Source organism: Rhamphochromis sp. 'chilingali' (assembly GCF_963969265.1).
Source record: "Rhamphochromis sp. 'chilingali' genome assembly, chromosome: 4".
Taxonomy (NCBI): Eukaryota; Metazoa; Chordata; class Actinopteri; order Cichliformes; family Cichlidae; genus Rhamphochromis; species Rhamphochromis sp. 'chilingali'.
Genome location: NC_137948.1, coordinates 20464655 through 20482593, shown reverse-complemented (window position 1 = coordinate 20482593; position 17939 = coordinate 20464655). Strand labels below are relative to the sequence as shown.

Here is a 17939-nt window from a genome sequence, read left to right as displayed (position 1 = left end):
TGTATATAGTTGAAAAATGTTAAATATTCTGAGGATCCAACAAGAGGGCTTATCTCATGCACCACCATCCTGACGATAGCCGAGCAAACTTGCATTAAATCGACTCAACAGAAAAAGCATCCAACTGTGGACAGACTCAGCTGTGAGCAACTGCAGATTGTGGTGACTAAATGGTTGCCCTTTTGATCGGATCTGCCACAGGGTGAGAGGTGGGATACACCCTGGACTGCTCACCAGTCTGTTGCAGGGGGAATCATCAGTTAACCTTACCCCACTAACTGCATGTCTTTGGACTGTGGCCCAAGTTCTATACAACAGCTGCCTCACAGAGCCCTGAACAAGAATTACATGGATGATAATTGAAAGAAAATCTGAAGTAAGCTCAGACAGTAACCCAGAGGAGAGGTGAAATTCTTCCACTCTCCTCGGTGTATCGTCGTACTGCAGTGACTGATTATAATTTGAAAGAGACACAAAGAGATCTCAAGTGTTTCAGCTTGAGCTCTGGAAATGAGCTTGTTGCACAATTTTGATACCAATGGTGATAAAATAGAATTTCTTAATAATAAAAAAAACGACATTTTTATTGAAAATACACATTTTGTTAGAAACATGAATACAGAACATTTACTGACCCCCCTCCCCCAAACACACTGGACTACCATATTAAAAATGGGAAATTTGGACATCTTTATATAAATATATAAAGATACACGCGCGCGCACACACACACACACACACACACACACACACACACACACACACACACACACGCGCACACACACGCGCACACTATAAATTCAGCCACCAGCTCGCTGCAGCTGACCTAGTTGATGTTGAATCCTCAGAATACGGCTCAGACCCGCTCTCTTTACAGCCTCCTGCTCTGCAAACTACAGCAAAGTGCAAATGTGCTACCTGTGACTTACTTGTCCTCATATCTCTCTCTCTCAGACTCTCGCACACACACACACCCAACCACCCACCCTCTGGTTGATGTCTGTTGTACTTTTACTGGGTTTCATCAGGTTCGTAGGTTTGCAGGTATTTTGCACAGTCAGAGATCTTTATCACCTGACTGGCACTCAGACTCTCAGAACACATAGGACATGATGTCTCCCTCTCCAGCAACCTGGAACAAAGTTCAGTTTACACGTGAACATTTAAAATTTCTATTAATTACACTAATTGATTCTGCTTCTCTTTGGTGAGAAAGAATACAGCCAGAGGACTTTTAACATTATTTAGCACAAAGACATGGTGAAGTGGTTAAATGGGTTTTTCCTGTTTGTTTGAAAAGATAAAAAGTTGTTGAAAAAAGGGCGTTGAAAACTTTCTATCACATAAACTAGAATAACAAAGTGACCATTCAATGGTTTTATGTGCTGTTCTGCAAATGCGATGTAGATGCCAACAACAGCTCGAGCTCATTTAATTTGGGTGAGAATCAGGTGAAGATCAAGGAAATCGGTAAAAACTTTATATTACTCACCATTTGTTATGGATCGTCTTAAATTTCAATTTGTTAGATCATAACATAAACGATTTAAAAACACGCTTTAGATTTTTATGAACGCATCAAAACTGGAAATAAAGTGCCGAGTCTGTCCCGTATGAATCACTGTTAAACATCAATGAAATGCTGACAGTGTAGATGGCTTCACTCTCAGGAGGTGAGACCACTCTAATGTTTAAAATAAGAGAAGCTTCCTCTTAAAGTGAACATTAAGATTACTAAGATTACTGATAAAGGTGGAAAAGTATTCAGCGCTCCAATAAAAATATAACTTTTGGCAAAATAACAAAAACAAATTTGACTCTGTCATGTTCAAAAATAGTCAACAGGGAAACCAGTTCACCCACTGCTGGTGAACTGCTCACTATGGTTTTAGATGTGAGTGTGCCACTTACAGGATGAACTGTGAGTGCAGTGCAGGGAATTCACAATGAGGACAGATGGACCAGTCCTCTTTCAGCATGTGATGACCCTGAGGAAGAAGCAGATGGATCGAGAATCAGATGAAGAGTATACGGGTCTGTCTTGGTGAAGAGCATCACAGTGTGTGAGCGAGCCGTCCTGTGTACCGTGGCGATGCAGTAGGGCAGGTTGTTTTTGCAGGAAATGCACAGCAGTTCGTTTTGCGGCAGCTGGAAGCCACAGAAGGGACACGGAGTAGTTTCCTCCTCCAGCTCAGACTTATCCGGGCGACTAGGGTGCAGATGGGAATTAAAATGAGGAGTCAGGGGCAGAATGGGCAAGAGGAGCTGATAAAGCAGAGGATGGATGAAGAGGGTAAGGATCACACGGACTCACCGAACCATCGCCTCAATCTTCTTCCTGTATTTGGTGTCGATGTCATTGCGATACTCCGGTCTCATCAACATGGCAGCGAAGCTGAATGCCGAGTTCTTCAGTCCAGCGCGGTGACATTCGATTACTGCTGACGTCAGAATGGGAACAACATCTACCCACACGCAAACACACACCGATGAGTTTTTGGCTTTTCACCAGCGTTTAGGTTTTATCAGCCATCATGTGAATCGGACTGACGGGTTGACTCACGTGCAGGAAACTTGCTGATGTTGTTGCTGACGCGGATGAGCATCCGTGCCCCCTTTAAATGGTCTCCTCTCTTTACATGAATCTAAATGTAACAACAACGAGAAGCAGGAGTCAAAAAGGTGCTTGTGTGAGCTCTGACAATATCAGGAGCACTTTGTTTGAAACTTATCCACATCTGCAATGTTGATAATTACAGGCTAATATGTTGAGCACAATTTGTTACCTTAAAAAGACTACTGAAATACAGTACACTGTAGGTGGCAGTAATAGAACATAACGAATGTAATTCTTATACTTTGGAAATAGCAGGATCGTGCTGAAAAGGTCAAACCATAGTTTTAAGAGTCAAACAGTCCAGGACCCTTTGATGGACCCACAGAGGTAAGAAATAAGTCTGTATTTGTAGTTTTATATGTAAACAACACAGTCGACCCTGTCGATAATGGCCAGCCTTCGACTCCGCCTCCATCTGGAACATCTACTAAAATCTTTTAATTAGGACATGCTCATTTTATCCCAACCCTCCCACCCTTTAAGGCAGACAGCGGCCCCTCCCTGAGCCTGGTTATGGTTTCTTCCTGTTAAAAGGGAGTTTTTCATTCCCACTCTTACCAGATGCTTGCTCAAAGGACATCATCTGATTGTTGGGGTTTACTCTGTATTACAGTCTTTCATTTGCTGTTGTTTTTCTATCCTCAGCTTTAAATTTACAATTGTCCAAAAAGACAGAAATTGCAGACCGTCCGAGCAGCTGCATGACAGACGTGTGCTGTACTCACCTTCACCAGTAGGTAGGAGTGGAGGATCATCAGATTGGTGGCCATCTCAGCAGGGATCTTAATCTTCTGAGCCTGCAGCTCTGTGTACATGCTGAACAGCACGTCGTGGGCATTACGGTAGTTCCCTTTGGAAGTTACACACAAACGATTGGAAGTAAGCATGTTTTATTGTGCTGTTGCTGCCCACACATAAATATGTTTGTGTGAATCTGTTTGCACCTGCACACTGCTCTTCTCTGGCGATGATGATGGCAGTGCGAGCTGCCTCCCTGTACTGCTGCAGGGCCATATACAGCCGGAACAGGTACTTTGCATCCTGGGAGGAAAAGAGAAACATGAACTAACAGATTTAAAAAGTTTCCCTCTCAAATTTACTCAGGGCTCTAGCTGCATAAAACAGTAACAGCTGCAAAACTATCCGGTTTAAGTTGTGTCTTTGCCCGACTGGTGACCCATCTATCAGAGGCTTCCTGTGACAGCTGGGACAGCTCTAACTCCCCTGGGACCCACCCACTTTCAACTGCTCCCTTTACAAGTCATCACAGCAAATCATCTCTGTCCCTCTCACCCAATCCCTAACGTAATCATCTGCCACACCAACCCTCCGCATATCCCCATTCACGACATCCATGAGCCATCTTCTGTGGTCTCTGTCATTTTCTCCAGCCTGGAAGCTCAATTTCAACATCCTTTGTCTGGTATATCCACAGTTCCTCCTCTGCACACATCCAAACCATCTCAGTGTATTTCCAGTGTATCATTTCTAATCTAGTCCATCCTGGTCACTCCCAATAAACGTGACACATGGTTTAGGAAATGGACAGTGGATAATTTAAAGCAAGAGATACTGACACATAAAAATCTTGCAAAGCTAAACTAAACTAAAAATTCAACAAACAGAAATGAGAGAATAAATAGCAAACACTTGCCCACTTTCTCTTAACAATGGCTCATGTGCAAATTTTCTCTGATATATCAGCAAGCTTAGAAAATACTGCAGATACACAGTCAGCAACATTTGTTACCAAAACACAGGCATTTATTCATTTATTTAGAGTTTAACACTCAAAAATATTATCTGCTGACATACTAGCTCCACTGTAACTGTCATCAGACATTATGCAAGTGATGGTCCATCCTGACTGCAGGAAAAAAAATAACACCTTTCTACAGCAGAGACTCACCTATTTTAACCATCAGGCATAAGAAAACTGCCTCAAGTGCTTAGAGTTAAAACAAGAAAGCCTCAGCAGTATTGAAAATCTTCTTCTTCTTCAGTCCTTCAAAGTAATGCTTACTACAGACAATCTGTCAAACAAACTCCCGGCTGCTCTCTAATCACAGATCTGCTGTCCCATTACCTCTTGAAACACAACATTTGTGAAGAAAGTCTAAATCTTCTGGGTCCTTTTTAATATTACATCAAAAAAACAGAAAACTCACGACTACAGCTGCTCACTGAAGGCGCTACAAAGAATATATTCACAGGGAGAAAAGGAAGTAAAAATACTGCAGAACAATAATTTAATAATCAGAATATGCTTGCTGAGTTCAACCTGAAACAAAAGGCTCTAGTGATCCAGTTACCTTGGGCATGCCGTCACTTTCCCCCATCAGGTAATCTATCAGCTGATTGGTCAAAGAGTTGTCCTTGGCCTGGCCAACCTGGAATACACACACATCAATAAAAGAAATGTCGCACACACACACACTCTTTAGCTCACAGCTCTCACCGTCTCAATCGCCATCTCGATCGCCAGGTTGTCTTCAGAGTTAGGGCACAACAGGAAGTGCTTCAGCGCCTGACAGTTGTCCAGAAAGAAAAGAGCCGTCTGAATAACAGGAGTCATAAAACTAAGCATGACTGATGAGTGACTTCATCGCTCTTACTCTGCTGTACTGTCCACACTTTTGAAAGAACTTGCCAGCCTGCAGGTGCTTCTTTTCTCCCTCAAAGTACAGAGCGATGCTCTGATAGTCCTCCTGCGTCGCCTCAGAACCTGATGAACACAAAACCCACCAGCCATGAAACAACAGTGAAAACTACGCATAATTAAACAGAATAACACAAAGAGAAAACAGCTCAGGCCTCGAGCAAACACTGCAAAAGGGAAACACATTTCCAGAAACAGGCTGACCGATGATGTCTGCGTAGACCTCCATCTGTCCGTGCTGCTGCGCCAGCTGGAAGGCTTCGTCGTTGCAGTGGGATAAAACCAGGAAGTGGATGGCTGAGCCATAGTCGTTCAACCGCAGAAAGAACCTGGGGTGCACACAAACAGACAAATGGAAAAAAATAAATAAATCACCAAGCGGAAACAAACAGAGCTGACAGAAAATTAATGAGCACCAACCCTAACAGGAATGAATCCTTAAAGCCTTTAAACATCAAGTACACTGAACCACAGCTACTCCCAGCTTCTACTGTGATCCTCCTAACTGTCATCCATCACCTGTTAATAACATTTACAGGCCTCAAAGACATTCAATTCTCTAAATCTATAGTACCGTAATTGTCGGGCTATAAGCCGCTACTTTTTGCACAAGCTTTGAACCCTGCGGCTTTTAGTCAGGTGCGGCTTTTCTATGGATTGTCCGTGATTTTTGTCATATCGTAAGACGATTTGTTTTGTTTGTTCCGCTGTTGTACGGCACTACGTTGCCTGGCGGAAGGATCGGGGTTCAAGAGTGGTATGTTGGTCACATGTCCATCCGCCAGGCAACATAGTGCCGTACAAGTAGCGCGAAAAACAAACTTCAAAGTAGCGCTACGCGTTCAGCGGGAGTCGTGGATGACCAGCGGCGATAAACTTGCGAAAAGCAAGTTATGCTCAACTCCACCGGTGGATTCTGACAGCGTGGAAAAGTGTGAAAACATCCACGATCACCAGCGGATTTCGAAGGGCTGGACTGCTGCATGATGAAGAGGAGGACACCGCCACGGCCCTTCTGAGGGTGTTCGACTCTGACACTGACAATGAGGATTTCTTTGGTTTTGAAAGTGACAACGAAGGAAAGAAGCTGAGAGTGGATGACGAAGCCATCCTGAGCCTGTTCGTTTCCGACACTGGAGAAGAGGACTTTGGTGGTTTTAGTGCGCAGGAAGATGGTGGTGAATGGCTGACTTTTCTTCTTGTTAAAGCCGTGTCTCTGCACCTGAGCCTAAAAGGTAGTCGGAATCTATTTTTCTGGTGTGCTGTAGGTTACTGTATGTACTACATTTGTTACTCATTTATGAAGCACAGTACATGTGCAAATATGTACCCATAACTTGTTTTTCAAAATATTAATAAAAGGGGTGTGTCTCCAAACAGCCATCTCTTTCCTGACAATTCGCTTTGTGCATATTCTCTTACATATTGATAAGTCAACATTGAAACACCTGCGGCTTTTAGTCAGGTGTGGCTAATGTATGTACAAAACAGGATTTTCCCCTGATTTTAGCTTCTGCGGCTAATATTCAGGTGCGCTTTGTAGTCCGGGAAGTACGGTAATAATAGTCATTGGTTGCAGCTTTGTGAATGCGAATGTATCAGGCACCAGTTATCCAACCTTCAATCTCAAGAGGTCACTAATAAAATAACACGGTACTGCCAATGTTTTTGTACACTCAGTGCCTTTAATTTGTTAAGCTGTCCCTTTTATAGTAAATGTTAAAAAAGTGAGTTATTTGTTGGATTTTAAGGTCAGTAAAATCCTACCTGGCAACCATCTTTGCTCCGTCGATGCTCTGCATCTCTCTGACGATGCGAACAGCTTCCTCTGGGTTGTTCAGGTGGTCCAGTAGCACGCGGATCACGTTGTCCCAGTCCTTCGCGCTTTCGTAGGCTCGTGCCGCATCCTTGTATCTGTGCACACAGTTCTCAGGACGTCAGGTTCCCTTTCAGCGATCCACACATCACAGCCACAGGTACACAAACTAACAACCTACTTGCCATCCGCCTCCTTGGCCTTTGCATACTGCAAATGAATCTTGGGAGAAGAGACATTTGGAAGCAGCTCTCCCACCTTTGTCCTGAGAAAGAAGCAAAACATAGTAAAATCCAACCAAGATGATGAGAAACGTGCAGATTGGATATGTTAGTCAGGGTTTGTTCATATTTGCCTCACCAGTTTTTGCAGCGAATGTAGACAGAGGCCGCTTTGTCATAATACTGTCCTTTTTCATAGAGCTGAGCAGCTTCAGAGTATTGCTGTGATTAAGAAAAAACACACACAGATGAAGATATGAACAAGACACACCACCTCTGATCTGTAAATGCAGTCGTCTCCATTTTTCAAAGTCTGACAAACAAAGTAAGACAGACTTTGACTAAAATATACACAGCATATGTTGTGTATATTTCTGCTTATAAAATTGGTAGAGACGCAGCTGAGACTCACTCCAACAAGGCTGTTACTCACACTCAATTTTTGCTCCAGTTTGTCAAATCTCCCCTGGACTCGCAATAAGGACAGGGATTATTATATTTTTAAATTCCCACAGATGTCCCTTATCCGTGGAGCCTGAGGTTTTTCATTTTGGTCACATGGTTTTCAAGCTGTAACTGACTAAATTTAGGGATGCTTTTTTAGGTGGAAATGTCTGCCAAAAATGTGGGGCTGACTCTACCTTCATGCTCTCCAGTATGGCCCCACATTCCTTCTTGAGAACTCTGCTCGGGTGCTGGATAGCCTGAGCGGCTCCTCTCCTGATGTCACCCATCCTGATGGACATCCTGGCCACACCTGCCTGGCACGCCTCATCGTGCTCCTGGAACTGCCCAGAGAGGGGGAAAATGAGAAAAATGGCTACAAACACAAAACTGCTTTATTTCCTTCACCTCTGACTAGAACCTTCAACTGCCATCTTGTGCAACAAATAGAAAGAATATAATCTGTAATCTGTAACTTGTGCTTGATGTACAGCGACCCTCCAACCTGCCTTCAAGTGTCCTCTTTGTAAATACAGGGAGATGGTGAGCAGGAGATAAGACTCTAGGTGACATTTTCAGCTATGAAACACTTAAAAAATAACACTAAGTCACAAACATCCCTTAAAAGGAAAAAACTGAATCGTCAACATGAGATTTCTCTTACTTTGCTGTTGTGGGTCATGCCTTTTTCATAGTGTGCCAACGCAGTAACATAATCTCCACTACAAACAGAGAGAGTGAGACATTTAATGAGAGTGTAGACAAATCAGGTCTGTACTAAACCTGTGCCGTGTGTGTAAACACTTACACAAATTCTAGATGAACAGCATATTCTTTGGATATAAAGGGAATCTGATCCTCTGCTAGCCTCTTGGCTAACATGAGAGCACTGTCCCAGTGCAGCAAGTCTCTTCTCATCTAATACACACAAAGACACACACACAATACCACATTAACAATATTATCGTTACAGATGTTCTGCATGCAGTAAAATCTCATGATTGTAATGAACAGCTTAACATTTTATGCATGTGACACCATAAAAAATGCAAGGAGTCAATTTTCAGTCTCTTAAATGTTTACACAGACGCAAACACACCTCCAGAGCAGCGACTGGGGAACTCGAGGACAGATAAAGGTCTTGGGCCCGGTTGTAGTCCTCCAGAAACATGGCCAAATGTCCTGCCAGTAAATTCATTTCCTCTGTACCCTGGAAAGAGAGAATGACATAAATACTAAGAGAAAATGAGAGAGGAAACAAGTGGACCAGTCTAAAATTAGAACAGACAGAGACGATGTCTGTCAGGAAGAATCTGTGACACACAAATTATTTTTATGTTTATTTAAAAGGGACAATGCATATTAATTAACATGAGAGCATAACTAGTAAATATGCCAGATTTAGCTGTACAGGCTACTTTACATCCGTGGTCCCTGGCAGGTTGATGGCATCATAAATTAATCAACACAACCAAACATACAGAGGGATGTGAGCATAATTAAAAAACAGAAACAAATGTAAAATAAACACATACCCAAATAGCATATTAAAAATCTAATGCTAAAATCATTTTATGAAAACACATTAGAATCAAGGACTTTCAGTGAGATTATGTCTAATCAGGAAAACGTGTGTATACCTGGATGCTCTGCAGAGACAGCACCATGCCGACATTGCCACTCATGCGGTACACCTGGATGGCCAGCTCAACCTCCATGTGGACCAAGCAGGCTTTGCCCAACTCTGCCCAGTCTGCATTAGTGCCTGCAGACTTGCACAGAGCCCAGGCTTCGTGGAACCTGGACAGGAAGATTATGTTATTTATAAGTCCTTTACGGTTCTTCTCGCCTCCATCAAAGTCGTCATTGGCTGCCCTAAAATTGCAATTTTGTAAGTTAACAGACTGCTTATCTTGAGTGAAAATGTAAAAGCGGGTAAGAAAAGTAAATCAGTGAAAAGGGATGAGTGGCTTTTTCAGATGCTTTCTTTTATATCAAAATGAAGTTTGGTAAAAATGTTTCAAATTAATAACTTTAATCTCTTCCTTCATAACAATCTTTCAAAGCAGCGCAAAGCAAAACCGACTGCAGACGGGACAAATTCATTCCTTACATTAAACATTTGCATGTGAACCAACAGCGATATCACTTTAAGGCCTTTTCCACCTGGAGCACACACAGTTCAGTGTTTCCAGCATCGCTGACCTTTTGAGCATGAGAGCCTGGGCGAGCTGCCTGCTGAGCTCTGCCGATGAGTCTGTCGCCATGCGCTTCAGGAATGAGTGTGTGCTCAACTCCACTTCGCTGATTTTACCGCTCGCCGTTTGACAGGTCAGCTCACCGTTGTGAAAGAGCAGAGGCTTCTGGGAAAAGGGGAGCGCAGTGCTCCCTACTAACACCACCTGTGGGCCTGAGCAGAGTCACAGAGAGAGGAAATACACTTAAAAATATCACCTGTAGTAGATTTGAATGCATGTGGGCACTGATGTGACCTTCTTATTACCGCCCCGTGATGTGGTGCCATCCCCCTACCATAGATGGTGGTTTTATGCAGGGCGTAGGTGTAGACTTTGTCATCATCATAGGCTACAAACACCCCTCTGTCTGCATGCCAGTTGTCCCAGAGCACTCCTGTGATGGTGGGTGAGAAGTTGGGGAGCTCAAAGCAGGACTCTGTTGCCTGCAACACACACACACACACACACACACACACACACACACACACACACACACACACACACACACACACACGTATGTTACTGTAATTCTAAAGACGTTATGCCCCCAAATTAATGCTGAAAGACTGCACTTCAATCATATCTTGATTGCTTGATTTAAAACCCAGTGTGGTGTTGTACAGATGGTGGTTTCTGCTGCTTCTATTACTACCACAAAATGTAACACACAGTGACATTCATCTTGGTAAAATATTTGTTATCTTATTATAAAGTTTCACTACAATATGCTCAGGTACTTTATATGCTTTTTTATTTAGGTGAATATTAATACTTTTAAAAATCACTGACGTTTGCAGGGGAGAGCAGGAAGCCGCTGTTCTTGTTATCGATGAACACCAGTCGAGTGCCAATAACATCAGGGAACACTTTCCTCACACCAACTGAATGGCTGTAGCTGTTCACTGTCTCCCAGTCCTCCACCAGGACAGACACCACACTTCCAGACTGAGAAAAACAAAAATTCAAGTGATGTTAGCAAGTGACAAAAAACCAAACAAATAAACAAAACACTGAGGGGGAAACAGGACAAATATGACTGACAAGAAAAACACAATTAAACTAAAGATAAAAAATATATATTTAATGACTGACAGTGTTATACTGATGTCCCCTCATATAACTATGACATGTAGATTTTGTACAAAGGTGGGGTTTTTTCTCTGATCGCACTCACATCAGTGCCATAGTAGAGGAAATCAGCAGTGAGGGCGTGGCAAAGGATGCGGCCTTTTCTGTCATTGTCTGGAAAAAGCTTCATCTGCTTCTTCTCGTCCTGATCTTTGCCTTCAATCTAAAAACACAACACATATACGGAGGCCTGTAGTTTATTCATGAGATAAAACAAAAAAACGATGAAACCTGCTCGGTGATCAGTCACCAGATGGCTCACCACATGGAGCTGGACTTTCCCCTCAAACAGCGCTGCTGCGTAGTCAGAGTTAAGACACATGCTGGCTATTGTCCCCAAATACTCGATGTCCTTCAGCTTATTAAAACCTGAGACACACAGAGACATTTCAGGGACGTAGAAGGGCAGTGATTCACTCTTGGAAACCTGATTCACTGGACACACAAACACACACACACCTGGTTCCTGGTCTACCAGGGCGTAAAACCAGGCTCTGTTGTTCATCCCCACAGCCACATGGTACGGTCCCACTGCAATGAATGTGGGCTCTACTTCCACTTCTATCGTTACTGGACTCTCCTGAAAACACAGCAGCAGATTCTCATATTACATATTACATATTTAAAGAAATCCTTCCTCTGTTTAAGGGCTGCTGTGAGCCTGTATGAGTGCACTAATCCCTCGACTCTATTAAAAAAAACCCGGTTTTTAATCCAAGTTGTTTGAGTTCGTTGTTTTTTGCTGATTTTCTTGTTTTATTTTTCATCTTGTTGCCAGCAGTAAGCCACTCTCCTATCTCTGCTGTTTTTTGTTTTTTCAGAATAATAACTGATGATAATTATAAGAGAATCCGTGTTTGTGTGTGTCCTTACCTCCTCCACCTGGTTGCAGACAGTGACCTCCAGCAAGGAGGTGAGGTAGGCCAGCCGGGTGCCGTAGCTGTCGCCAAGAATGGGCAGCTTTGTCAGGAAGACATGGAGCGTCCCTCTCTGTGTGGAAAGTGCCAACAGCTGGCCGTCATCTGTCCAGCTCAGCTGATCCAAACCTGTAGGAGGAGACACAGCGGGATCCACAGTGATTGAAGAATGTAAGATGGACTATCTGGATGGCGGAAAAAAAACCCTAAAACACCCCCAAAACAAAACAAAAACAACAGCCTCACCTTTATTCTCATCATCCAGCTGAATTATACTGCTGATATCTTTGCGATCTGACAGCTCGTGGATTTTTATGCTGGAGCAGAAGCACAGGGTTAGATTTTTCCCATTTACAAATAATTAAAAAAAATAAACAACACTGAAATGGCAGCCCAGCTGCTTTATTGAAAGTCTGTGTGCATCCTCGCTTGATGCTGGTGAGATGGCCACACTATTGAGTCCATCTTTACAGCTATAAGTGTGACACAGCTCATTCCCTCTCTCTCTGGATTTTTGTGGGGCAAAAAAAACCAACAAAGTACACTTTTTTTTTAACATCACACGAAGATTCTGAAGAGTGGTGGTGTTTTGCGTACCTGTTGTCCCCACAAGACGCAGCCTTGTTCAGTGCTGTGGAGATGGCCACGCTGTTGAGACAGTCTTTATGGTTGTGAGCCTGATAGAGCTCATATCCTATCTCCCTGATGTGTGTGGAGATGACCACAAAGTATCCATGGGAGAAACCAATGAGTATATACCCATCACCATACCTACACAGTGCAACAAAGATGGCGAGAGAACACGTTTTACTGCAAATAACTCAAGCGTGATTACCAAAGCTTGTTGTGTGTGTGAACAGATGCAATACCAGCGGTAGGACACAATGTTTCCATAGCGACGCTCGAAGGCTAGCTCTATTGGGTTTCCAGGGTCGTTGATGTTGAAAAGCATCAGTATCTTCTTGTCCACAGAAACACTCACCTGAAGGGTGGAATAACGTGCACTTTTTCCATGACACATTTCAGACATCCTAAACCTTTTATCCCCTTCATAAGAAAAATTGATTTTAACTTTTCTGCAAATCCCAGCTGTCATGTTCAAACAGACCTTCTTAAAATTCATCTCCAGTACAGGTTCAATTTGAAACTAGCAGAAAGCAGACTCACTGTGCTCTCTCCTTGAGCTGACCTTTCATCCGTCTTCATCACCGAGAAATAAATTTCAGCAGGCTCACCGCGAACTGTTGTCTGGCAAAAGATCAGAAAGTACACTCGGTCATTAAGGCCTGCTGTGACTGATTTTTAGTCCAGTTCAGATTTAATTTGGCGTACCTCAGCCTTTTCTCCCTGTTTCCTGAATAGCTACTTAACATCCACCCTTCCATTGAATCCATTTCTGATGTGGCTTTAACAAACAGGTCTGCTCTTTGGGAATCACCTTGTTGGTGCAAAAATACTATTATGTATTATTGTGCATTATGTACTATTACATTATGCCTGTCACACTGTGTTATGTTTGGCATTTTTTACAGATTCAACCAAAGAAATTATGTGTTTTTGTCACAGGCGTATAGTAACAAAATGCCTAAAGATACAACTTAAAATTGCCTGCTTGCTAAGCTGTCTGTTATGTAAAGAATCAACACTGGTTCACACTTTGAGTTAGCCTTCTTTAGGCTTGAATGATCCCTTGATCAAATGGCTTAACAAACAAAGCACAGACTGAAGTGAAAATGAGTGAAAAAGCAGCAAATGTCCAAAGAAAAACTCTGAAAGACCTTCAGAAAAACTGGAAAACAATTCTTAAAGAACATTAAAAAAATTATAAGACATGAGGGCTGATTTAAGATTTTTGCACACTACTGTATTTGACTACCTGTCTGATGGTGTCTCCCTCATGATTGCTGATACTCAGCGTGTTGTCGTCACTCCCCAGAGCCAGCAGATTCTGGGAGCTCCAACAGCCACAGGTAATCTTCTTGCTATGTTTGCCTATCAAGTTTGGAGAGAAGGAGGCAGAGAATCAATATTACAGAACAGACTAAAGACCATTAAACCATCCAAGATTATATATACAGTTGTGTTGTGTGTTACCCAGCACAGGGATCTTGCGTGAGGTCTGCTGATTGTAGATCAACAGGTTTCCTTTGACTGTTCCGACTGCCAACAGCGGGCTAGTCTTTGACCACAAGATGAAAGACATCTGATCTCTGTTTGAAACCATCAACAATGAGAACACAAAACGTTTAGCTTTACTTATTTCAAGATTAGTGTTCTGTTGAAACAGGGAAAAAAACATATTTGCAGTGAAATTATGCAATGACTAACACTTGCATCACTTATTCAGCAATTAACTGTAGTAGAATGATGGGGTTTTATTTTCTCCCTCTGAAATGGTCGTACCTCATACCGCTGTCTATCTGGGATGTTTTACTGACACTGGCATCCCAGAGAAAGATGGAGCTGGATTTTGCAGCTATCACTGCCAGAATGTCCCCATCCTTATCCCAGTCCATCCCCACACAGCGTCTTACAGAGAAAGAGGAGAAAGGAAGTTATTAAGAAAACCTGAACATTCAGTGGTAATCAGCTAAAACTGTTAGATGACACAAAACTGGAATCTGAGTGATTTTCTCACACTTACCCTGGAAGGTTGATTTCAGTCCACTTGTGTCCATGTCGATCAAATATTTTCACTGTGTTGTCCTGTCTGTGTGATTGAAAATAAAGCTCAGTCGAAGACAAATAGCAGACTGTTACACAGCCTTCTCAGAGCTATTTTGTTAATCAAAAAGGCATACTCACCCTGCAACAGCGATATAATTACCAAGGCTTTTCTGCCACTTGTACAGCAGGTTAGATCCCGCCCAGGCTTTTTCAGCAAGTACAAAAACACTCTGTGGATTTAAACATGTCCTTATAGGTTTGTTTTTCCCACTCTACCAATTTTATAGGTCAAAATGAAGAGCATTATAACACAGCCAGAAAAGGGAGTCGCTCATCATCTTCTTGTCAAATCCAAGAAAATGTATCCAAGTTAAATTTTTCAGGGTACCTGGTAACTGATTGTTTCCCCAAATAAATCTGTTTTATTGATTAGTATCACTTCACATTTCTCACCTATTTGTCCACACCCCACGGTCTTCAAAGCCACTTATGTATGGGGAGGATGAATTTTTGGAGAGGTTCAAAGTCTCTCTCTGGCATAAGTTTTAGCAATTCAATTAAGTTATTTTTTCATGTTAGCGCCCCAACCTTAGAGACATACAGTACTAAATTTATGGAGTGCCACTTCAACGTAAAGTTTCATCTTATTTGCTTCTAAATACATATTAAAGCATCGTCTAGAAAGCTCCTTAATCAAACTATATCAAAACATGTGCCAGCTAGCTAGGTGTACAACATACCCATGTACTGGATGCAACAAAATACACCCGCAGAAGTTACTTATAAAACAGAAAAGTGACAACTAACTTATTTTAACTTAGCTTAAACTCATGTCTGCGTTATCATTACAAAGATTAGCTCAGCAACCTAAAATATTTTAACAAAAACGCACAAAAAACGCTGTTTAAAAAGACGGGTGACAAAGGAGAAAGGTGCTATGGGTAATATTATTTTAGCTGTGAGTATAGAGATTTTTGTTATCATTACTGTGACTATGTTTGCCAAAACAGCCCGTTTGTTCGATTATTGGATAATACACAACGCAACACACATTTTTAGTGGACTTTGGTCGACGTTCAGTCTGTCTTCAGCTAACACTTGGCTAACGCTTGGTTTCTAGGAGGTGAATAAACGCAGTTAGCATCCAGCTAAACGTGTGGAACGAATGGAATGAGTGAACGAAAATAAAATTAATTTATTGGTACAAACCTTCATCGCGATGCTGTTTTGTCGTTAAATATTGGAAAGGACAGGTATTCACTTCTCAAAGCATCTCAGATTTACAGATATGTGTATGTATTACCCACAATCCTTCACTCTGAAGCGTTTGCGGTTTGGCGCTGTCATGGCAACAGTCAGCAGCCAATGAGGTTCTGTACAGATTAGAGCGATCAACAGGTTTCAAGCAAACACTGTAAAAAGAAGATGTAAAAGATAAAGAGGAGGTCTCATATTTAACAGTGGGTGTTGTTTAATATGGATTTGTTCTATATTTAATACACAGAATAAAACACAGATTACTAAATAATGGACACCGAAGAAAGCCGAAGGAACTGAAATATGTCTCTCCGCATGTGAATTTAGCCTTTGGCAGCAAATAATTTTAATGCTCTGGGCATTATCTCAGAACAGATATGTACTGGTTGCCCTTCATATTATAGCATGCAACAAACGGTGTGGATGCACTAAAATAAGAGGGAATAATTTAAGGCTTTACAGGAAAAGACAAATAATTATATTTTAAGAAATGTTAAATAGTGAGTAAGTCATTTTAAGTAGTGTGTAAGGTGTTCAGGCATTTTTACATGAAAGGACACACAAATTATACTATAAGTTATTTTAAATAGGGGATTATTTGTGGAAGTTCTCCTGTTCACAATGTAAATACGCTGTCCGTCTTGATGCAGGCTCAATCATCAAGGTAAGTAAATCTCCAAAAATTGATTCTGTTCATCTGGATGTAGCATATTTAAGTAGCGTAAATACGCTGTACTTTTAGGGGCATGACAATTGTATATTGATATGCATCGTGGATGTTCCACTATATAATTGTCTGCTTATATTACAAAAATAGGATGAGGACTGTTCTTGCTTTCCTACCTGCCCATGTGATCTTGTAATGATGAAGTCCAAACAATAAAATCAGCGTGAGTTAATCAGGGCTCGACAAGTGAGTGGGTGTTACAGTTAAAAGTGCAATGAAAAATACAGAAGTTAAATGTTCCACCTTGTCTCTTGTGAAGGATCTCCTTCACAATCAAGAATCATTGTCCAGATTCAAAATGATTTCAAAGTTTGTTGAACCAATGGACAAAGCTAAATCACCCAACATAAAGTCTCTCTGTATTTCATTTGCTCTGGGAATATAATTAATACATTATTTTAAAAAACAGGTAGAAAGTGAGCATTGCATATAGCATGAGAGAGAAAACAATTCATTTCAGTTCTGACAGGATTTTCTAATCAACTGCAATAAATGGCATGAAAAATTGTTATTATCCATCCATCCTTCTTCTTCTGCTTATCTGGGCCGGATCGTAGGGGCAGTATCCTAAACACAGAAGCCCAGACCTCCCTCTCCCCAACCACCTCCTCCAGCTTATATGGGGGAACACCAAGGCCTTCCATCCCTTTATGCAAAGACACAGTTCTTTCGAAACATCACAAAACATCGAATACAAATTAAACTCTCAGATCCAAAAAGTAGGTTAAGCAAAATTTGCACTTCAGTGCTTGCAAACACAAACTTGCTTCAGCCATCATAACTCCACTGACTTGGATCTCTAGAGTAAAAACTTCTTCATAACTGGATTAACCAAACAGTAAACAGTACTGATTCTTAGGTGAGGATATTCACAGCATAACTGTTTAATACAGACTTGCAGCTTTAAAAAGAAAATGTAAGTAACACCACAAATTAATACCACTGGCCAGTTTTCACCTTTTCCAAGCAGCATTATTGTTACAAGTATCAAGCCCACCTGAAGTTAACTGAAATCATGCTTTCACCACAGATCCAGCAGGTGGCAGCTTTTCATAGTTTTTCTTTAAAGAACATCTCTTTCTACTCTCCAGGCATGCCTATCTGCATATCTTTGTCCCATTTCATTTCTGCTGTCCTCTGGGTGTTCACTGATGTCCTTTTTGGAAGTTAACCAATTTCAGTGCTTTTCTCAGTGCTTTACAGAATGACCCACCCGATATAAATTAGGAGAAACTTCTGCCTCCCTTGT

General features: G+C 41.7%; 1 protein-coding gene across 1 annotated transcript; it reads right to left on the bottom strand.

Annotated features, from left to right (window-relative positions):
- Positions 1–756: 756 nt before the first annotated feature.
- On the bottom strand, positions 757–16049 carry wdr19 (WD repeat domain 19). The gene is made up of 36 exons (XM_080881498.1): positions 15916–16049; positions 14845–14936; positions 14684–14749; positions 14443–14568; positions 14134–14249; positions 13916–14031; positions 13207–13287; positions 12909–13021; positions 12637–12810; positions 12286–12356; positions 11996–12168; positions 11582–11702; positions 11385–11491; positions 11169–11285; positions 10784–10939; positions 10290–10437; positions 9963–10167; positions 9398–9557; positions 8857–8967; positions 8566–8675; positions 8422–8479; positions 7955–8101; positions 7453–7535; positions 7274–7357; positions 7044–7190; positions 5481–5605; positions 5233–5342; positions 5076–5144; positions 4930–5007; positions 3562–3658; positions 3343–3467; positions 2564–2645; positions 2315–2465; positions 2086–2209; positions 1912–1988; positions 757–1132 (listed from the first exon to the last, which is right to left on the bottom strand). The coding sequence occupies exons 1-36, from the start codon at positions 15919–15921 to the stop codon at positions 1012–1014; spliced, it is 4047 nt and encodes a 1348-aa protein (XP_080737624.1). The 5' UTR covers positions 15922–16049; the 3' UTR covers positions 757–1011.
- Positions 16050–17939: the final 1890 nt, after the last annotated feature.